Here is a 23,401-nt window from a genome sequence, read left to right as displayed (position 1 = left end):
AGAAGAGAGTCTCTCTGGAGACAGAAGGGGTCACTTGTGCCTGGAAGACTAACACGTAGCGGGCTGAGGCAGGAAGATTGCCTCCAGTTTGAGGCTACCTTGGGCTAGACTAAGATTCTATCTGAAAACAAAACAAGACAAAACGAAACAACAAATTAAGAAATAGTGAAAAGCAAAAACCCAGAATATAATGATTATAGGTATTAAAAGGTTGGAGTGACACCCATTTCTTTGTATGCTAACCAGAAACGTAATAAAAATAAATATTTTTAATCACATTTACCAGAAGGCAGAGCTAGCAAAGTGATGGCTGCATATGTGGAATTGGGATCAGGAAAACTGTTGCCAGAGGACTGAGTGTCTGGCAGAAGGTCAGCCTTAGAAAGCAGCGTGGACTAGCCCAAGCTGAAGAGAAAGGAAACGTGGATAGCGTAGGAATAATCTCTGTGTACTCTGTGGCAGGATCACCTGGCAATAAAATCTGATGTTCAATGATCTGAGGCAGGATTAGAAGATGGAGAATCTGGTAGAGAGACAGGAGCTCTGAAATAATCAGGCAAGGGACAATTTGTCACCATCCAGACTGGGAGTAAATGAAAGGTATGAAACAGAGGATAAGTGACCAGGAATGTAGCAGACATAGAATAGAATACACGGGTTAATTGAGTTACAATCTATGTAAGAATTCTAGCTCAAGGTTTAGACATTAATTCATAAATATCAAGCCAACAAGCCATTATTTGGGAACTGGAGCTCATGTGATAAAACCTGTAGTTACAGGGTGGGTCACAACCTCCATCAGGACCACGACCTCACAGGTCAGGAGGACATGTTTGCTTCCTCTCAGTATCCTTAGGTCCTCATCCTGCTGCTCAGACCCCTGCTCCACCTGACACAACCAGGCTCAATGGAGGGTCCAAGACATGTGTATCACCCAATTGTTTAATAGATGAAGAAGCTGAGAACGAGGGGGTGATTTCTCCAAAGTCACAGTCACAGGATGGGAGCTCTGACGTCACTGTTGAGTACTCTTTCTGCTTGCTGTGTGAAACTTCACTTCCCGTTGTCCTGTTGAAAGTTGTCAACCATGAAGCAGGCCAGCCGCCTCTAACCAGACAGGAGACTGGGTTATGGCTGTCCAATTTCAAGATAGGGAAGTAAGAGGTCAGTAAGTAGTGGCTTTAGGGCCTCTTGAGGATTGTGCCAGAAGGCGGGCATCTGGGAAATGGCTCCTCCAAGGCTGCAGAACAGATCTTGCTATCCGAATCAGAGGGTCGCAGTGGCCCACTAGAAATTGGTGTTTTAGATTCACACTTGACGATGTGTCAGCTGAGAGCAGAGCCGTCTCTTTTGTAGCTTGCCTTGTTCAATATCCTTGTCTTCAAGGTAGGACATTTACATACTCCTCCTCAGTGTTCTCTGGGGAAGAAGCAAAAGACCGCCATGACATTTCAGACCGAGAAGTCCCATCAGCCAGCCCCACTGAAGGAAAGAGGGCCAGGCAGAGAGCAGTGCCCATGCCACATTAGAGAGACATCTCCAAGGCTACAGTGCCACTAGGAGCTTTCATGGCCAAAGAGGGGTTCTATGACAAGTGGAACCTTAGTTTCTACATCTCAGTATCTACCTTCACCAATGGAAATCCCATGCCTTCCTCAGAGTACCACTATTTGAAGCTTGTTCCAAGGAGAAAAGAGGAAGGGAAGGAGGAATTTAGTCATGGAAAGGCACTTCCCATTTTTTAACTGGGTACCTGGGACATACTCTACCATGTATGACCATGCTTGCAAAATTGATGTGCTCAGACCTATGTCCAGGTCTTGGGAAAACTCTCTCTAGGAATTTGGATTTCTCTTCCAGGGATTTTATAGCATTTTATTAACGCGCAGACAACAACATCTCCATAACAACCACTATCACCAACTCATCTTGATTTGCATAAGCATCTGACTTTGACACATTTATGCTTTATTTCCCTTAATGCTTTTGTGTGTGTCTAGTCATGTGTGTACAGGTGTATGTGCACAGGGGTACCTTTGTGTGTGGAGACCAGAGGTTAACCTCGTATGTTTTTCTTCAGGTTTCATCTATTATTTTTTTGAAACAGGGTCTCCCTTTAGCCTGGAGCTCACCTGGTTTCGTGGTCAAGGAACCCCCAACATCTACCTGTTGTTGCCTCTGCAACATTGGGATTATAACCGTGTGCCAACATGTCCAGTCTTAAAAAACATGACTTCTAAGGACCAAATTTAGGTCCTCACACTTGCAAGACAGACACTTTACAAACTGGGCTATTTCCTGAGCCCTTTTAATGTTTCCTAATTCTACAAATTTTGTTGACAAAAGGCAGTGGTACTAATTCTGTGGCTGGGCCTACAGAAAATGATCAGATCATAATGACCACACAGTCCTGAATGGTGGTGAGTCAACAGGAAGGAGGGTAAAGGCCAGGCTTTATTTTAATCATTAAAATTACACCTTAATCTTTTTGGAGACATGAGAAGCTTACCTTGGCAGCCTGCAGAATGACTTTGCTCAGACAGAATACAATGGATATGGATGCTTGCAGGCTTCCTGAGAACCCTGCCCTCACCTTTCTTCCCAGTTAGCAGATGTGCTGTCAGCACAGATGCTGCCCACAGGCGACTGTAATCCCTCTCATGCAGCATGAAACCTTACACAGAGAAATGTCTCTTGGTGTCTGCGTTTAATTCAAAATTTACCTCCATGTGCAGATGCTAGATCCTTTCAAAGTGCAGTGCAATGGGTAGATGAGGAAGGTGAGGGCAAGCCTGTAATATGACCTGAGAGTTCTGTGAACAGACTTGCTTCACCAATACTGACCACCCCCCATGATTCTCTAGGGCTTCATACTTTAAGGATATATGTGAAACAATTTGTCTCTGATCATTTTATAAATGAGTGCTTAGCAAAAATGGAGGGAAATGTAACAGAACAAACCTTGCTAAGGGATTTGACCTGACTTTCTCAGTGAAAACCTGTCCACGTGTGAATTCCCAAACTTTAGAGGACTGCATATACAGGATGAATTCAAAGATATCTTTTTTTTCCTGTACCTTCCCCATCTCCTTCTTTGGTATCTTAGCACAGATACCTGGTTGTCTTGTTCATGTTCAGTGCCTAGAAGATGCTGTTTCTTGGCATAGTAGAAGTTGCACTGCATTGGGCGAGGTCTTTAGACTGATGTCATAGAACAAGTTATCAATTTCCCTAGACTCTGCAAAGTAGGCAATGCATGGCTATGGGATTAGGGATCCCTCTGACCCAGTGTCAGGGCTCTTACCATAAACATTCAGCTCTAGCTTCAATCTTCTCTCTCTTGGGCAGAAGCTCCTCATTATTGGGTTTGAAAGATGAACCACCATTCCTTGACCTGGTGTTTTAAATTTGAAGATTATTTCCTCTAGGGTTGGAAAGACCTCTTTTGAAGTACTGGGCTTAGCCTGCAAAGGTATAAGAAGGTCACTTCCTTGTGAAACCATGGGTAAAATATAACACTTCTTGCAACAGAGGGTTTCATGGCTACTTCTAAGAGTTGACAAGCAGAAAATAAGAGGCCAGTGGAACCCGGTCTCAAAAACAGAACAAAACAAAACAAAAAGTATGAATCTTCGCACTTCAAATTGAGAGAAAGAGATCATGAATTGAAAGAGTAAAAGGAAGAGTTCGTAAGTGTCTGAAGGGAAGAAAGGGCATAGGCAATACTACAGTCTACCATATTATGTAATTTTATATTATAATCTCAAAAAATTGTCAAAACTTTGAGTCAAGTTGAAGGCATGGTATTTGATTAATTCTACAGTACGTCAGTGGTCCAAAAGGCAAAGACATTGTACCACCATATTTTAATGATTCAAATGAGACAGCTAAGTACTAATTACTAATCTTGTTTGAATTTTAAAATTAAGTTTTAGCAGTTGCCTCAAGGATGTCCTATACAGCAAAAGAAACAATAGATGCCTACGTATTTTAGAGATTGTCGTGTGTTTTAATCTTTCTGATATTCCCAGTGAACAAAGGCATATTGGAGATCTTTTTCAGAATGTATTTTCAGATCTTATGTTGGTAATTAAGAATTCCATTACATTTGTTATACTCTCTAGAGCAGATAACTAAATTCAAAAGAAGCAAAGACATTTCCCTGTTGACTTCACAGTAAATCAGAAAAACTAAAGGAGTCCCTACCACACACAGCTGTTTCATGTTTCCTTCTCTGTTTTCAGACAGCTGTGGATATGCTTGACTTTTGAACATTTGAGCCCCTTCCCACTTGCCTTGTCCTCTCCCATCCTGGGATATGGTTTAGTTTTCTAATTCAACAACAGTGTTATGTTTTGGTGGGGCTTTGTTTTGTTTTTGTTCTTTTTCTTCAAGACACGGTTTCTCTGTGTAACCCTGACTGTCCTGGAAGTCACTGTGTAGACCTGGAACTCAGAGAACTGCATGCCTCTGCCTCCCTCCCTATTGCTGGGATTTAAGGCGTGTGCCACACCATACTAAGTCATGCATGGTCATGGAAGGGTGGAAGAATCTGTGTGACATTGTTCTCACCCCTGGAACAGAGCCAGCAGCAGAGTGTGGGCCTCAATGATTATTGACAGAAGATGTGTGACGGGCTTGTTCTATATATATATATATATATATATATATATATATATATATATATATATATATATATATATATATGAGAACAGCTTATTGTAAAAAGATATTTATCTTAGAGCTTCAGATACAAAGGCAGACAGATTACTGACTTCAAGGACGTCAGTAATCATCTTGGGCCAGAATGAGTTTAAGTCCAGACAGGGTCTTAAGGCTAATCTCAGGATGGAACCACACCCAGCTAAGCTTATTGTTTGTGCTTACAAAGGCAGGCAGATCTCTGAATTAGTTTGCAACTTTAAAAGAATGTGCTTGCTACCTTTTCCTTGGAGTCAAGGGGCTAAGTTCAAAAAGTGCTGATTGGTGGGATAATCAAAGGGGAAACTGGGGTAGAAGATTGAATTGATATGTAAATAAAAGACTGGGCTTTGTTCTGGGCGAGTTGAGCTGTCTGGTGGTCTCCAGAGAAAGCTCTCAAGCAGAGTGCAGGCTGTCAGCCTGTACCACACTTTGACAGCAAGTCACTCATTTCACTGCTTCCGAACGCCCCTTCCTCAGAACCCCTCTGCAAGCTGAGGCTGGTCCTTAGCAACACCACATGGTTTAAAACCACAAAGTTTTAAATGCAGTTCAGGTCCATTTGTTTTACCTGTACAGAAGTGGGCGTGGCTACCTCCATGGTCTGGAGGAACAGCCATGGTTATTAAAACATGGAACACAAATCCAGCCCTGGCCTGTTTCTCTCAGAGACAAAGCTCACTGCTTATCAACAGGATGACACTCCTGTTCTTGAAAGCTTCCATGTGGTTACATCAAAGATTCAAGAGATTGAAGGACCCTAGTTCTTACTGAAGTGTAAGAACTATTAAGAGGCTTGGCCTGGTAGAAAGTAGGTAGGTTATGGGGTTCCTGTGAAGGACCCTAAGGGCTTTCACCAGCTTTTAACCCACTGTCTCAGGACAAGATTAGGCCAAGTACCAGCTTCCCACCTCAGGTCAAGGCTAGGCCAAGTTCCATTCTCTACCCACAGTTCTCTAGAGGAGCAAGGACATTCTTGGAAAACCACAGAATGTACTGACATAGTCACCTCACCCTCTGCTTTCAGTGAGAGTTCAAACGCATGTCATATGCTTGCTAGCCAATAGATTCAAAGGTCAATATGCTTAGCCAATAAGTTTAAACTGTTATCTTGCTGATGTAACCTGTACCCCTAAAAAGTATAAAAACTGCTTGTTATTGCCATTCTGGATCACCTTCCAGTCATTTGCCATGAGGGGCTGATTGAAGTTTGACCCTGACGTGCCAGAAATTAAACCTCTTGTGTTTGCATTGAACTCCATTCTTGTGTCTCACTTGGGGGAGTCTCCCAGTAGTTAAGACTCACTTCGAGCCTGACAAGATCACCTCAGGTTTTCCCTAATTACCACACTGTTGCTATGGTGGTCATTAGGTAGTCTTACCTCCATAATGTAATATCCATGTTTCTCTCTCAAGATTCGGTAGTTATAAACACGCTTTTTAAACCTGTGGGAAAATGTCTCTGTGAATCATAAGGTTCTTAAATACAATTCTCCATGATGGCTGTCTTTATACTTTAAACACAATGTGTTTTCCAGTCTTAAATCCCAAGAAGAAATGGGAGGTTCCTAGACCCTCTCCTCTAAATTTGGAAGACAGAAGGGTTTGGTTTTGAAACACGGAGCCCCTTAGAGATGATAGAGTGTGACATCTAGCAAAGAAGAAGAGGAGAAAGAATTGAGATCCTTGTTACAACCTGACCTTTGTCAGGAAGTGCAGCCTTTAAGAGTCTTTCCCTCACCCACTGCTCAAGGTAATCTCAAATTTGGCTCAGAGATTGTTGTCCTGCTACCGGTTTTCATCAATTTAATTATAATCTGGATTGAGTCTGTGGTCTTTCCCAAGTGTCTCAAACTCTGTAACTCTTATTTCACTGGCTTTTTATTCTAATATATATTTTAATAAGAATTCATTCAATTTCCAAGAGCATATTCTTTTATTACAACAGAAATCATTTTGTCTCAATGCTTACAATACCATTACAAAATAACTTCTTTTAGTGTCACCACTGTAGGAGAAGGTCATTTCACTGTGACTCCCTTGAGGAAAAAGGTGAGCTATTTCAGAGTCATGCATGCACCATTATCAAGACAGTATGAAATACTCTGAATGTTGATAGTCAGGTGCAACATCCTTCTAGTCACCAATGACCTTTTCCTGCTCATTTCTAATAGTAACTTGTCTTTGATATCCCATGTGAATTCATTGTTCTACACAGGAATAAATACACCAGATGTGATGATGTAGAAAGCAGCAGTGCAGGGAAGGGGAGCTGAACATGAGCCTGAGGAGCAGGTCCATAAACAGCGTTGTCCATGATTCCTGCCTGTGCTCCCTCGTAGGTTCCTTACCTGACTTTGCTAACTGATAGACCAAGATCTGGACATGTAAACCACATAAACTATTTTCTTCTGAAATTGATTTCGGTCATTGCTATCAATCTGGCATTCTCACCTCCTGCCGTCAGTGTCTCAGCACCAGCAGATTACATTACCACGCCCCTCTACTCCTCTGCCAGGTTCAGTGCATTTCCACTGAAGCTGTAAGTTTTGGGTAGTTTTGTTTGTTATGTGTGCCCACTCTTTGAAAGGTCTCTCTACATCATGACCCTTTCTTGATCTTCCTGTTTCCTACGCTCTCGTGCCCTGCCCACCTCTCATGCCCACACTGAGAATGCCTTTTGCCTCCTGCCTCTGAGTAATCTCATCCATTAGATCTATGGCATGGTGTGATTTCTAACTGGCACACCTTGGCTCACACCCACCAAGGTACCTCTACCACTTAATCCTAACAGTCATAGTGTTTATCAAAGCAGTAGAAAACAAGCTAATACATTTAAATTACTTACCCATCATCACATTATCATATATATATATATATATATACATACATACACACAGTTTATATAAATGTATAAGGAAGTATAGGCTAGGGGTTGGGGATTTAACTCAGCGGTAGAGCACTTGCCTAGCACGTGCAAGGCCCTGGGTTTGGTCCCCAGCTCCGGAAAAAAGAAAAAAAAAAGGAAGTATAGGCTAACATAATGGATTGACTTATAAACTTCAGTTTTATGATTTATGTTTATGAATATAACATCTGTTCAGTAACAATTATACTTCAGATCTTGAGATTTTGATCAATATGCTATAGCCATCTCTCAAGGGACTAAGCCACAGGGACCCATGAGACCTGCAACCATGAAAGGACATAACCAGTTTTCTGTGCTGTGAAGATGCATTGTTTGGTATGTACGGCATAGTGGTTGTGGTTTGAATAGTATACTCAACTTACACGTGGTTATTGAGACATAACTTTATTGTGAATCAAGGATCATTGATATTTGGAATTTTTTGTCATCTGTTACTTTAATCAGATTAATAAACCAGAACCTTGGTTAAACACAACTCCCCTCATCTGCACAGCTACACAACAGACTGTGGACTAGCTTTAAGTCAAGACTCTCTTTCTCCACTCTCACTCTCCCCTTACTCTCCCCCTCCTCTCTAAGACAGGGTCTCTCAACATGTAACTCTATTAAACTGGAATCACTGGATAGACCAGGCTGGCCTAGAACACGTAGATGGCCTGAGTCTGCTTCTCAAATTCTGAGCCACCATGACCATATTCACTCACACTTTTTACTTTTGGGTTTTGTGTTGTCTTGTTGCTGCTGCTGTCTCTGTTTTACCAAACAGAATATCTCTGTGCATCCCTGGCTGTCCTGGAACTAGCTTTGTAGACCAGGATGGTCTCAAACTCATGATCTGCCTACCTGTTCCTCCCAAATGCTGGGATTCCCGATGTGCTCCACCACCTGATATCACTCAAACTCTTCGTGGTTCCCGGGAATCAGTTATTTTCCTGTGCTCCTCAGAAACAATTTTCTACCTTGTTTTTTCTCCTTAAATCCATCATCTGCTTTTTAAAAACAAACATATGTGGGTATTTGCACGTGTGCTTGTGTACCATATGCTTGTCTGGTGCCAACGTTGGCCGGTGCTCTTAGTTGTTGAGCGGAGGGAGAGAGATGGAGTCTCAATCTCCTCTGATTGCTTTCATCCTCTCAGAGAAGTCATCAGGAGCAACAGGGACTGAGAAGATGAGAGCGATCAAGAGAGAATCCCAGCCGTCTACTGCCCAGCTGTCATCAGGATCCCTTCAGATGCACTGCCACACCTGTCATTGCCATGCTTGCACCTTCAAAGCCTGCACTCAAATTCCCTGCCATTGTCACTGTAGACAGGCTGTGTATGTGGCTCTCCAAAGCAGGTTCCTCCTATTTCCCCTTTCGTTCATTCAAGGATGCAGCTCCAGCCATTCCTTCTCACTCTCCCTGACTTCATCAGTCTCTACACAACAGCCTGCATGGTCTTGCCATAAACTGAATCAGAACTCCTCTGCACACACAGGATCCAGGCTTAGAAGTGTTAGTACAACTTTAAAGAAGCAAAAAACTGGAGAGGGAGAGGGAGAGGGAGAGGGAGAGGGAGAGGGAGAGACTGCACACACACCTGCACGTGAAAGTGCTTATACAGGTCCCCCACCTGATAGATCATAGATCATAAAGCTTCTTACAAAGCCAGTGAGGAGCCCGTCCTGAGGAGAAAGGTGTTACCAGCATAGGCTAGCTCAGGTATATGCCTGTGTGTGGTGGTTTGATAGTTGACAGCTCTGCCAACACAGATTGGTTGAGGGGAGAGCCCACAAGCAGCATCATTTTCATGTGGAAACACGTAAACTTGGGTCTCTGCTCCATACTCTAAAGATGATGGGGGAAAACCACATTAAATTTTGAGAGATTAAGTGTACGCAAACGTGACCTTGAGGTAAGAAAGACTTACTTTCAATTGTAAAAAGTGGAAGCAGAGTGCTGTGCTTGTGTGTTTGTTTAATTAATTAAAGCTTCAATTCATCAAAATATGCTATTAATGACCTGAAACTGTTCAGAGATTGGGAGAAGTCAATCACAGCCCTAATGTGTAGGAGAATACGAAGGCAAACTGAGTGTCTGTAAACACAGGAAAGATGCTTTTTTTGCTACCATCCAGCGAAATGCACATTAAATAACACTGAGGTCTCATCTCATACCAGACTAGGAGAGACAAAAGTAAAACAATGGGTGTTGAGGAAGCCTTAGAAAAAACTAGGGAAGCATCTGGAACACATGGGCACTGGAAAAAATTTCCTGAACAAAACACCAATGGCTTATGCTCTAAGATCAAGAATCGACAAATGGGATCTCATAAAACTACAAAGCTTCTGTAAGGCAAAGGACACTGTGGTTAGGACAAAACGGCAACCAACAGATTGGGAAAAGATCTTTACCAATCCTACAACAGATAGAGGCCTTATATCCAAAATATACAAAGAACTCAAGAAGTTAGACCGCAGGGAGACAAATAACCCTATTAAAAAATGGGGTTCAGAGCTAAACAAAGAATTCACAGCTGAGGAATGCCGAATGGCTGAGAAACACCTAAAGAAATGTTCAACATCTTTAGTCATCAGGGAAATGCAAATCAAAACAACCCTGAGATTTCACCTCACACCAGTGAGAATGGCTAAGATCAAAAACTCAGGTGACAGCAAATGCTGGCGAGGATGCGGAGAAAGAGGAACACTCCTCCATTGTTGGTGGGGTTGCAGACTGATACAACCATTCTGGAAATCAGTCTGGAGGTTCCTCAGAAAATTGGACATTGAACTGCCTGAGGATCCAGCTATACCTCTCTTGGGCATATACCCAAAAGATGCCCCAACATATAAAAAAGACACGTGCTCCACTATGTTCATCGCAGCCTTATTTATATTAGCCAGAAGCTGGAAAGAACCCAGATGCCCTTCAACAGAGGAATGGATACAGAAAATGTGGTACATCTACACAATGGAATATTACTCAGCTATCAAAAACAATGACTTTATGAAATTCGTAGGCAAATGGTTGGAACTGGAAAATATCATCCTGAGTGAGCTAACCCAATCACAGAAAGACATACATGGTATGCACTCATTGATAAGTGGCTATTAGCCCAAATGCTTGAATTACCCTAGATGCCTAGAACAAATGAAACTCAAGACGGATGATCAAAATGTGAATGCTTCACTCCTTCTTTAAAAGGGGAACAAGAATACCCTTGGCAGGGAAGAGAGAGGCAAAGATTAAAACAGAGACTGAAGGGACACCCGTTCAGAGCCTGCCCCACATGTGGCCCATACATATACAGTCACCCAATTAGACAAGATGGATGAAGCAAAGAAGTGCAGAAGTGTAGATCGCTCCTGAGAGACACACAGCCAGAATACAGCAAATACAGAGGCGAATGCCAGCAGCAAACCACTGAACTGAGAATAGGACCCCCGTTGAAGGAATCAGAGAAAGAACTGGAAGAGCTTGAAGGGGCTCTAGACCCCACATGTACAACAATGCCAAGCAACCAGAGCTTCCAGGGACTAAGCCACTACCTAAAGACTATACATGGACTGACCCTGGACTCTGACCTCATAGGTAGCAATGAATATCCTAGTAAGAGCACCAGTGGAAGGGAAGCCCTGGGTCCTGCTAAGACTGAACCCCAGTGAACCAGACTGTTGGGGGAGGCGGCAATGGGGGAGGGTGGGGAGGGAACACTCATAAGGAAGGGGGGGGGGGGAAGGGATGTTTGCCCAGAAACCGGAAAGGGAATAACACTTTCGAAATGTATATAAGAAATATTCAAGTTAATAAAAAAAAAAAAAAAAAAAAAAGTTTAATATACTTTGCAGTGTAATGTCCATGAGAACAGTTTGATAAACTTTAGTAAAATTAGAAAATGTATCTTATGAGACAGCAATATTGAAACAAAGCAGATAATGCCAACATTCGATCGTTTATTAAAAAGTAAAGATTGGTGAACCTAAACATTTAATTCATTTAAGATATTTCAAAGGGGTCTGGAGAAATGGCTCAACACTTCAGAGCCGTTACAGAGGACCCGGGTTCAGTTCCCAGCACCCACATGGCAGTTCATAACTGTCTTTATTTCAGTTCCAGGGGTTTAACTCTCTCTTCTGTCCTCTGGGTGCACAGGCACACTCGTGGTGCACATACACACATGCAGGCAAAAACTCAAACATTAAATATATCTTTAAGATAAAATACTAATAATCCATGAATATATAAATCATTAATATATAAAACAAATAAAAACTTAATTATTTTAATATAATTTTTTAAAAAATCATTAAAATGATTACAAAATGGGGTCTAGGAAGATAGGTCATTGACTAAACCATGCATGCCAAGTATGAGGACTGGAGTTTGGATTCCCCAGAAATCCACAGAATTCCAAGTGGGTGTGGCTTCCGTCCTGTAACTCCAGCCTCAGAAGGAATAGGTAGAGAAAGGACATCCCCAGACCAAGCTTTCTGGTAAGTGAAGAACTCTGACAAGACCAAACAAGGTGCTGGCAGAGTGCCTTTTCCTGCTCTCCTATAAGAAGCCGCTAGACTCCCATATTTGGTCACTTCCTCATTCCTGAGGCTGACTACCAAGGTCTAGCTATCAGCATTCCTTATTTGACTACACTGACCAACACATCCAACCAGGGCTCGTCAGTTCACCCTAACACAGACTTCCCCGTTTTCTCCTTAAAAACTTCTGCAGAGACACTTGCTGCTATTTCTGCCCCGTTCAGATTCAGCCACTCTGTCTCTCCCTTGCTTAATAAAGGAGCTCTTTGTGTTGGAAATTTGTGTCTGGGTGTGATATGTGTTTAATCCTTTGTCCCACAGGGACTCTCCATCTTTAATAATCTGGTCATATTTATGCAACTTTGAGAAGACAATTCACAAACATTTTGAATTTTAAAAGGATTGTTATTTTTGTATCAAAAGCAGGTTACAGAAGCCAGGAATGACAGTGCTTGTGTTTAACCCCAGCACTCAGGAGGCAGGCAGATCTCTCTTGAGTTTGAGGCTAACATGGTTTTACAGAATGATTTTTCACATAACCGTGACCATGTAGAAGGAGAAAGAGAACAACAGAAAGAGGAAGAGGAAAGGAAGGGAAGAAAGAACAAATGAACGAGTTACAGGTTTTGTTACATAAGCCTGTAGTGATCTTGATAGGAACCTTCTAGATCAAAAACAAGACAAATATGTGAAAAGAAGCTACACCCTAACTACTATTAGTTTGACATCTGCTTCTTGACATTCAATATTCAGACAGCAAGGGTAATTCTTTCAAGGGTGGGAAGGTTCTTATTCAACATTAAAAAAACTTTATACCTTTTATGAAGCTGACCTTCAATATCAATCAAAGGGATTTTGTCTTCTGATTTCCCCATGTGTTTGAAAGGGAGAGACAGGGACGTTATCATCAGTGGTCATTTCTTGTGGGGAAACATGCCGGTGAGTGCTTAGTTCTTTGCTGTCTTAACAATTCTGGGTCTTATAAAGCTGTGTGACCTACCTTCATTTCTACTGCTTGGAGTAAGTATTAGAAAAGCAACTGAGGGAGAAAGGATTTGTTATACATAGCACATGGTTCCAGTTTATAGTCCATCATTGTAGGGAAGTCACAATGACAGGAGCATAAGACGGTACTGCATCCATAGCCGAGAAGGAAAGAGTAAAAAATTATACATGCGTGTAGTACTTAGTGTAGTTTCTCCCCTCTTACAAAGTTCAAGACTCTGTCTAGGGAAAGCTGCCACCACAGTGGATGAGCTTTCCCACTCCAATTCACATAATCAAGATAACTGGCCACAGATGAACCTAATCTAGTTAATTCTTTGACTCTTCCGAAGTGATTCTAGGTTGTGTCAAATTGGCAATTAAAACCAACTATCACAGTATGACAATGATTAAGACAATAAATGAAGTCACAGTATGGTGACAACCAACATGCCAAAACAACTGGTCTACATCACCATCTTTGTCTCCCAGGACTAGGCACAAACAGCTGGTGATACGAAATAGGTGAGTTGATAATTCTGGGCCCTGGAATAGATCAAAGGAGGCAGACTTCTGGAAAAATATTGCCCACTACCACTATCTAAATCTAGCACTTAACATCGAACTTCAATTATCCACTCACCATTTGTAGTTTACACTAGAGTATAAGTTCCTCAAGGCCAGAATCACACTGTCTGATTTACTCATCTAGCACAATGCCTGACTCTTAATACAGACCCACTCTACAGTTCTTGACTTTACATCGAATGTGCTGAGCCTACATGAAAAAAAAAATCTTGCCAGGAGACTTTGAAAGAACAGTTCATCAAATGATGCTGCATTGTTTTTTAACAGAAAGACTACTGGTAAGATATGTTTATTGAACTATATTTTAATTTGTGTTCCTAGCTCCAGCTTGCCCCTGAATCCCAGATTCATTTATCCACCTGTCTCTTCACATCTCCTTTTATATACTTGTGAGTTATCTTGGACCTGATGTGATAAATACCCCAGCATCACCCCTGTGTTGGGTACTCTGTGTCCCCCATCCTCTTTCAAACCTTCTCCAGGCTGTACTGTGTTCTGACGTCTATGAACTCCAGCTATGCATTTAGTTCATCCTTCTTTGTTGAACACCCTTTTTCTATTTCTGGGGATGCTGCTTGAATACATGTCTCTCTTGGGCTTAGTCCCACCAGAAGCACCTATTTCCTCTTCCAAGACCATAATCCAAACCCAATATCCCATCTCTGGAAGAAGTGCCTGTCTGTACTAAATCCCAGAAAGGAATGATCTGTGTGTAGTGTTAATTCCCACATCCTCATTTACTTGGGTCTTTGACCAGTACAAAGCCTAAATATATCTTAGAGTGTGGGTGAATTATTGTTTATTAACAATTGTTTTTATTTTTTATTTTTTTTTAAAGATTTATTCATTTATTATATATAAGTACACTGTAGCTGTCTTCAGATACACCAGAAGAGGGCATCAGATCTCTTTACAGATGGTTGTGAGCCACCATGTGGATGCTGGGAATTGAACTCAGGACCTCTGGAAGAGCAGTCAGTGCTCTTAACCACTGAGCCATCTCTCAGCCCAACAATTGTTTTATATTTATAGTTTTATGCCTGAATATTCTTTTCTAGATTAAATAATCACAGACGGGGTTGGGGATTTAGCTCAGTGGTAGAGCGCTTGCCTAGGAAGCGCAAGGCCCTGGGTTCGGTCCCCAGCTCCGAAAAAAAAAGAACCAAAAAAAAAAAAAAATCACAGACAACCAAGCAAAATGTTTCCTTAAATATATGTATGCGTATTTGTATCCTTTTAATTCTTTACATTAACATAGTCAAAACTTGTTTGCTTTTATCTGGTATGAATATTGGGAAGTAGCCTTGATTTTGCCTCAAGTATTACGCCAGTTTTCTCACTCATAATAAAGTGGTGAACCGTAGTCATCTCCATGTCCGACAGTATATGTTGTTGGATGAGTACCATAATGTCATCTGTTGATTGGACCACATCACATCACTTCCGTTATCTTTTCCTTAAGTTCTGATGTCTTAGATACTTTCAGTGATCTCCCCTGGCTTTGCTATGTTAACAGACTATTCCACAAAGAACATTCTGAATAATATTTTAAATGAATAAATCAGATATAGATTTGAAAACTCTGAGCTGGGAGAAGGAATAAGTTCAAAGAAGAGGAGCGACAGGAAGGGCCAGAATGAGTATTGTGACAAATGCCAAGTATGGAGAGGTAAAATCCAGGGCAAGAGAGTTAAAGTATTAGTAAGAAAGACAGGAGAAACCCAGCTCAATGAGTAGAGTGCTTTCGTGAGGCCCTATGTTATGTGCCAATATAACATAAACCTGGTGTGACGGTATACCTATATATAATCCTGGTTCTCGGAAGGCCAAGGAAGATTATTGTGAGTTTGAGGTTAACCTGAGCTACAGCGTGAGGCTCTCTGAATAAATGGCAAATAAATAAAGACCATGAGTACATACTCATTGCACATGTACACATGTTCGTGCACACACACACACACACACACACACAGACAACACACACACACACACACACACACTTGATATTCTGAGACACAGCATATACCCAGAGTATAGGTAGCTAACTAGGTATATAAGTAGGCATAGAGAAATGGAGAGATGATAGATAGATAGATAGATAGATAGATAGATGTAGTTTGATGTCATTATGCAGGTGAAGGCAGGTACAAGATAGAAGAAGGCCTATCATTGGATAAGAAGGAAGGATGGGCAGGAGAAAAGATTTAGAGAGCAGAGGAGATGGGGGTGAGGAGGGGCAGCTGAGAGAACATGGCGGCAGATGTTAAGATTCCTCTTTGCATTTACGGTTGTTATGACTATTCTTAAGGGATGGATGTGTACAGGATTTTGTGTTGTTTAGATGGACAAATTGTATCTCATCTATATAGGTGGTTTATATCCTTATCCATTGGTTGTAAGTTTATTGTGTGGATGTATTGTGGATTGAGGATTTAACATGTAAATCTGATTGTTGGGTTACCATGTGTTGAGTCTTGATTTTACCTGAAGGCTGGAACCAGAGAGTTCGTGGCTACCAGAGAGCCACAGGGACAGATTCTAATCTGAGATGAATTAGCGCTAGTTCAAATGACCTGTTGGAGCTGGAACTAGAGACCGCCAGAGTATGCGTGGGAACTGGTTCCACCAAATTTTTATTTTTACTGCAACAGATGGATGGATGGATGGATGGATGGATGGATGGATGGATGGACGGACGGATGGGCAGATGGACAGACTGACAGACAGACAGATAGCAAACCATCATAGTAAAAATAATAGCCCCCATGTATTGAGCATTCAAATGAACCAGGCAGCAGGCTCATCACTCTGTACTACTATTTTAATAACAAGCTTAGTAATGTGCTTAGCAGACAAAATAGAGAATTAGAGACAGGGGCTCTATTTTGATTTTTTTAATGATCATTTATACACAGACATATATGAAAATGAATACATATATGTGTATATACATATACATATGGGTCTTGGGGTAATGAATAGCTTTTATATGTTAACAAAATGACTCCTAGACAGCATCAGAATGGAGATTGCATGCCAGAAGGACCTTAAATAAATATGCTTTATCCCAATTTCCTAGGTCAGGAGTAGACAGAGAAATAAATGTTGAAGTTTCTGGGTGCATGCCTTTAACCCCAGAACTTGGGAGGCAGAGGCAGGTGGATCTTTTGAGTTTGAGGACAGCCTAGTTTATTTAGGAAGTTACAGGTCATCCAGAGTCACATAATAAGATTCTGTATCAACGGAAGAAAGGAAGGAAGGAAGGAAGGAAGGAAGGAAGGAAGGAAGAAAGAAAGATTGTTAAAGGTGTATTTGAAATAAAAGCAGAAAAGGAAGAGAATATAGAGAACTGAGAGCTGCTGGTAGTTTGGAGGGTATCTCTGAGCATCTGGGATCTGACACTCAGCCGGATTGGAGAAGCAAGTCAGCCTAATATTTGATATAGGTATTTATGATAAATTCTAAAAGGGCACCAAGTACAACTTCTGCTTCCAGCCAAGATAGTATAATAGGACCACATTTATTATCCCTTCTCCAAAAGGCCTGAGAAAAATGGAAAAGATACATGAAATTGCAGCCATTGAACAGCAGACGTCTCAGGTGAGGTGGGGAAGAGGGGAAGGAATGATATGAACCTTACGACGCTGGTTTCTCTTGACAGACATTTCACATATTCTATCAACTGGCTATGACAATGTATCCTTGTGTTGTCAATTGTTATGGCTGTGCCTGCAGTGCCAGGCTAGCAGGAGATATAAATGATTATAACTTCCTCACCTGCCCACAAAAAAGGCAAGCTGCCTTGGGTGAGATCACTCAGCAGGGTAGAAAGGAGAGGGAACACACAGTTTGGCCAGTGGTTATCCTGCTGCTGGTTGGTTCAGGCTGGCTGAGTAAGGAGTGCGCCTTTTTGCATAGTAAACACCTGGTTGTTGGAGATGGCGCAGAGCAATGAGGCAGACAAAAACCAGTGAACTGGTTGGAAGCAGAGGGAGCAGGGCAGGGAGGTAGAGCAGAGTAAGTCATTTTGGGCTAGCTGAGAGATGCCCCAGCAAACAGGCCAACAGCCTTATACTATACAGTTGTCTCCATGTCCTTCTTATTAAACCACAAGAGGACCCTGGAAAACTTGCAATATTTGAGTCTGTTGACATCCCATCCTTTTCCTGCCCTTGCTTAGAAGGTAGGTCAATGAAAGCTGGTGTTGTATTTGTCAATGCGCACGACAAAATTCAGATGTCTAGATTTTTAAAGAGGCAAAATTTAAAGGATGTAAGTATAAAAATGTTAACTGTTCCAACTTATATTTGACCCATCACATAAAAATGCAAAGTAGAAATTGGAAAGCACCTGGGTGCTTGACTGTATATAAATTATAAGAATTACAATCCGCCACTCGGTCATGAAGAGATGATAGCGGCAGCTGTGTTGGCCTGGGGAAATGGCTCAGTCAGTGAAGTGCTTCTGTGTGAGCATGAAGGACTGAGTTCAGATCCCCAGCACCCGTATGAGTGCTGAGCCTGGTGTTGTGTGCCTGTACTCCTAGCACCAAGGAAGAGGGAAGGGGAGGACTGTAGAGGATGGATGACAAGCTAGTCTGGCCAACTCAGGAAGCTCCAGGATCAATGAGATACCTTGTCTCAAAAAATAAGGTGGACAGCAATTGAGGAAGATGCTTGGCATTAACTTCTGACTTCCACGCACACATAGTTATGTGTATGTGTATGCGTATAGTACCTCCATGCTAACATGTACAGACACACACACACACACACACACACACACACACACACACACACACACACACACCATGTACAGAGAAAGACAGTTTAAAACCTATCACGTGCAGAGAGCCATTTGTTATACATACAATTGCATGGTAGAAAGCTTGCCAATGTGTGTACTTAAATATGTGTGGCTTCTGAAGGTAGAGGAAGTGCGTTCTGCTTTTGTCGTTGATCATTTTTTCTTTTTCTTCCTCCTCCCTCAACCCACCGTCCTTAACACTGTCTTTTTTTTTTTCTTGCCATTAGGACAGGCTCTCACGCCATATCCCAGGAGGATCTGAAACTCACTGTGTAGTCCACACTGGCCTCATGTTCATGACCATACTCCTATCCAAGCCTGGTACATGCTGAGGACACAGGCAAGAATCACCGTGCCCACCTTTAAATTTTTATTTGGAATTATATTAGCAGTAGTAGTTAAACTGTGACGCTGTGGTTGACCTCAGGGTACATGCTAGTCCCATTCCTAACCACTGAGCTACACTCAACCCTATGATTTTTCTAAAAGGAGTTTGCATATTTCTTACGCATACTTTAAAGCAGTGTGCATATGTCCTGATTAATGTATATTGTTTGCGTTATTGCTTTTCTCTCTGAACTCTTTGCCAGTCTTCCTCAGAATTCGGGAGTTGCAAATGAGTCTCTGGTGACAGAAAGGCATTGCCTCAATTCCTCCCATTGCACACAGAAACTGCAGCCTCTCTTTGGCTACAGAAAGTCTACCCTTCCCTTAATGGACTCTTTCCAGGGATGACCCCTTTCCACCCGCTAACATCTATCCTATCTGGTTGCAAAGGCAGACCCAGTTTTGGGTTCCTCATTTTCACAAAGTCACACCACACACAACCTCCACGCATTGAGGTTTTCTAGCTCCACCTGCCGAGAGGTCAGATGTGCTTTCCTGTCCGTGTGAGCGGAGCTGTCTCGTCAGGCTGCAGGGTAGACGTTCTCTAAAGCTTCCCTCCCTTTTCATCAGTTCCTTCTCCTGACCTCAGATTCCTCCATTTATTTATTTATTCATTCATTCATTCAGTCAGTCAGTCATTCACGACATAATGTAGCTTAGGTTAGACTCAAACTTACTATGGAGTCAAATCTGACCTTGAACTCCTGGTCTTCTTGACTTTGCCTCTCAAGGGCTGGGATTAATTACAGGAATGTATTATCGTGCCTGACTGAAAGGTTCTTCCTTCCCTCCCTCCCTCCAGTCCTCCCTTCCTTGCCTCCACTTTTGTAACTTTGAGACAGAACCTTACTCTGTAGCCTAGGTTAGCAATCCAAACTTAAGGATTTATGAACATGAACCACCACTCCTGGCTTCCCTCATTTATCTAAATTCTCATTCTTTATTCATTGGCTCTGAGACAGCTCAGAAATCTAAATACTGCAGCAAAGAAAGCTTGTCTCTGCCAAGGAGGATGGGAAGACTCTGGGTATAAGGGAAAAGTCACAGCTCAGGTTCCCTGCTTGGGCACTTTATGACATACCCAGGTGATTACCCAGAACATATTTCAGTAGCCCTGGGGACATAATTAAAGTGAAAGTATATGATAATATATGAAGAGTTTGGTCATGTATATGCCATGAAGTCAAGCCTGCCAGGCCTGGGAATGGTACACACTTGTAATCACAACATTTAAGAGGTAGAGACAGAAAGATTTTTGTGATTTTGAGACCAGTCTGAGCTACATAGTGAATTCAAGGCCTACCAGGATTTTGTGAGTTTTTGACTCAAAATCAATCAATCGATCGATCGATTAATCGATCAGCCAGTCAGTTAGTCAATCACAGAAATGAGCAACATTTTAACCTCATAAATTAAAGGAAGCATTAGTTACTAGAAGGATGTATGCAAAGTGATATTTCATCCAGTACCTGCCACTGTGGTCCAAAGCTTAGGATCGTACCTGGAACCTAAAGCAACTGAGAATGTGCTTATTGAATGAAATGAAGGAGGGCTCCGCTCATCCTCCGAGTCTCAGCATTGGTTTGATGCTTTCTGTTCCTCAGTGGATCTGTCACTCATTGCTGTCCGCTCCCGTCATACGCCATGATGTTCTAATCATCACAGCAACTGTGTGCACCACAGGGTTCACTGACTCAATTTTCCCTACTATGCTCTGGCTTCTCTTTTTCTCTACATTAGATCCATCTCTGAGGATCTAGCACGTGGCCTATGGAAGATTATATTTAATGGTAATAATAAGTGATCGCCAAATCAGGAATGAGGTCACCGGGGTCATCTGACCTACAGCTTCTGTCTGAGCATGCACGCCATTTCATCTGCCCTTCCATGACGTGGGCAGAGAGGAGGGTGAAACTTTGTCCTGTGAGGTGCTCAGCAAATATTTATACCTTTCTCCTTTGACTTGTTTTTATTTTATTTTTTAAACAATCCAAGTGACGTTGCTTTAGATGAATGTATGTGCTGGGCTGACACAACTCAGGGAAGCTAGAAATAAGTATCAAGATCAAAGAGCATCTCAAAGTAGACCTTGTCCCTGAGATCCTGGCCAAGATGTCCCCTGTGTCTGGGGTCCCCTTGCATTTTTTTTCAGTTGCCCTGAACTCACCATAAGTAGTTCTTTCCCATCTCCCATCTGGAGCTGCAAGGGTTTAACATTCTAACCTCCCAGCTTCAGTACTTTCTCCTCATCAGCTTCAGGTTCCAAATCCCAGCACTTGCCACTCATCAGCTCAGTATGACCCCAGGTGAAGCGAGGCTCCACTTGGCTGGATCATATGGTGGCAGATGTCATCGTGCAGAGGGAGAGACCACATGGGGAGATAGTAGGGCCGTTCTTGTTCATTTGATATTGACACTCTTAGACAGAACTAAGTTAATGTCCCCCAAGATCCTCCCAAAGGTAATAGTTCCAGTGACCTATGGTCTCTCCGTAGGCTCCATCTCTGGAAGATCCTACCACCTCTTAACATCACTACATGGAGACCATGACTGTGGCATATACTATCAATAGATACACTCCCAAACCACAAACAAACAAATAAACAGACAGACAGACAGACAGACAGACAGACAGACCATCACCTGAATATCACTTGCAGCTCGAAAGCTAAGATATACCTATTGTTGTCTCTCTCTCGGGAGTCTCTTGGCACCATGTAAGGAAACAAAGATGCCTCCCTACGTAACAGCCAGTAATGCCAATCACTTTTGCCCTCTGACCTTTCTCCAGGCTCAAGGAAGCACAAGATGTCTCTCCTCCAGTGACACTGATTCTTTGTTCACCCAGACTTCAGTTAAGCTCCCAAACCTCCTAGGCCTGCCTGTGCATTCCTTACAAAGTTCAGCTTTCTCAAAGCTCCAAAGCATAGCTTATCCTCAGCCTCTTCATCTCCTCCCAGATGAGATCTGATCACCGTGGCCTTTCCTCAGCTGGAATCCCAGAGTCATGCTGCTGCAGCTCTCCTTGACTCTAAAGTCTCCCCTTAGTTCTCTTCCATGCACGGACCCCCATCCTTCTCCTTGCTATGAATTTATACTTGTTCATGCTGCATTCAGAGTTAAAGTCAATCTTCTTCCCCCACTGAAGTCCCCAATTCATCAATCTCTACACCTGTCAAGAGGGCCCTGAATAAAGTCTCCCCAGTTACAGCCATGATAAAGGATTCAGTTTCTCTATTTCTATAAAATGACAGTGCTTGCCTCCAAGAGACCACAAAAAGGATAAAAGGAAATGAAGAAATTCTGCTTGGTAAAGCCCTTTACCAACCTGGAAACGTAAGGAATATTAGTACTTTAAATACTACAAGTGAACGAAGTCAACCAACCCTTCATGCTATAATAAAGTCTCCCTGGCCTTCTCCACATCACAGACAGAGACATGTAGAGAAGATGCTGCTCTGTCAGTTCTTTCTCCCCATCAGCCTCTCTCTTTCCTTACTTGTCCACCCTCTTCTGTTGTCTCAGACCCTGCTCATGTGGCATGGACAATTGAGAGAGGAAGGCAGACAGAAGATCTGGGTAGGGACATCCTTCTGTCCTCTCCTGGCAGTGCCTGGTCATTACTGCTAATTCCAAAGTAGAACGAGATACAAGTCCCTGAGTGTATGGCTGCCATCAGGGTTCACCTGCATGAAGAGGAGGGTACTCACGAGACACAGAGGCACAGGGCTCCAGGCACAGACTCGCTGTCTCTTATCAGAAAGTTGCCGTCTGCTCCTCCCTTGAGGAGCAGGGCTTCACACTCTGGCTTGGTCAGGCAGCCATGATAGTAAGGAAGATCCATGGAGGGTGGTTATGCTTAAACTGTCCCGTCACCCTGAGATCCCGCTCCAGGCCAAGGAGGAGCCGTGCAGGGGGAAGTGGAGAGACGAGTGGAGGGGAAATGTCCCTTCCTCCAGTGTGGTCTGAACAAATAAAGTTGCTCTGTGGGGTTCAGTGAGCTTTACAAGACACAGGAAATGAGAAGGGATGGAGATAGAGTGACCATGACACTCTAGTGGCTCAAGTATGACTCACACAAGCGGGTGAGTTGTACCTTCCAGCTCAGTCAGTGCCGTTTGTGGCTGCTGCAGCAACAGTAAAGTCAAGCTCCCTAGGTCCAGGTTATAGTGTGTCTCACAGTTTTCTGCCTTATGGCTACTGGTGTGCTTCCTAGGGACCATACCACTAACCCTGCAGTACTAGGTATCCATTTTCTTCTTGGATTTTCTCAGATCATGCTCTGCATTAGTGGCCATCTGTTTCAAAATTAATCTTCCCTAATGAAGGTTGAGAAATTCACTGCTCTGTGGATATCATAATAATAAGCTGTTAGGATTTGGTTTAATACCATGTCCATTTAACAAAGTAATAGTCATAGCTTCTTCTCTAAGTACAAGGACCTCTCTAGCCATGAGTTCTTGGCCCTAGTAACATTGTCAAGAAT

General features: G+C 42.5%; 1 protein-coding gene across 1 annotated transcript; it reads right to left on the bottom strand.

The window, feature by feature from the left end:
* Positions 1-1,381: 1,381 nt before the first annotated feature.
* LOC116910906 (SH2 domain-containing protein 1B2-like) lies at positions 1,382-22,785 on the bottom strand. Its single transcript, XM_032914668.1, has 4 exons — positions 22,626-22,785; positions 6,084-6,147; positions 3,305-3,464; positions 1,382-1,419 (listed from the first exon to the last, which is right to left on the bottom strand). Exons 1-4 carry the CDS (start codon positions 22,757-22,759, stop codon positions 1,382-1,384), a joined length of 396 nt encoding a protein of 131 aa, XP_032770559.1. The 5' UTR covers positions 22,760-22,785.
* Positions 22,786-23,401: the final 616 nt, after the last annotated feature.

Source organism: Rattus rattus, chromosome 10 (assembly GCF_011064425.1).
Source record: "Rattus rattus isolate New Zealand chromosome 10, Rrattus_CSIRO_v1, whole genome shotgun sequence".
Lineage (NCBI taxonomy): Eukaryota > Metazoa > Chordata > Mammalia > Rodentia > Muridae > Rattus > Rattus rattus.
This window is presented reverse-complemented; position numbering and strand designations above follow the sequence as displayed.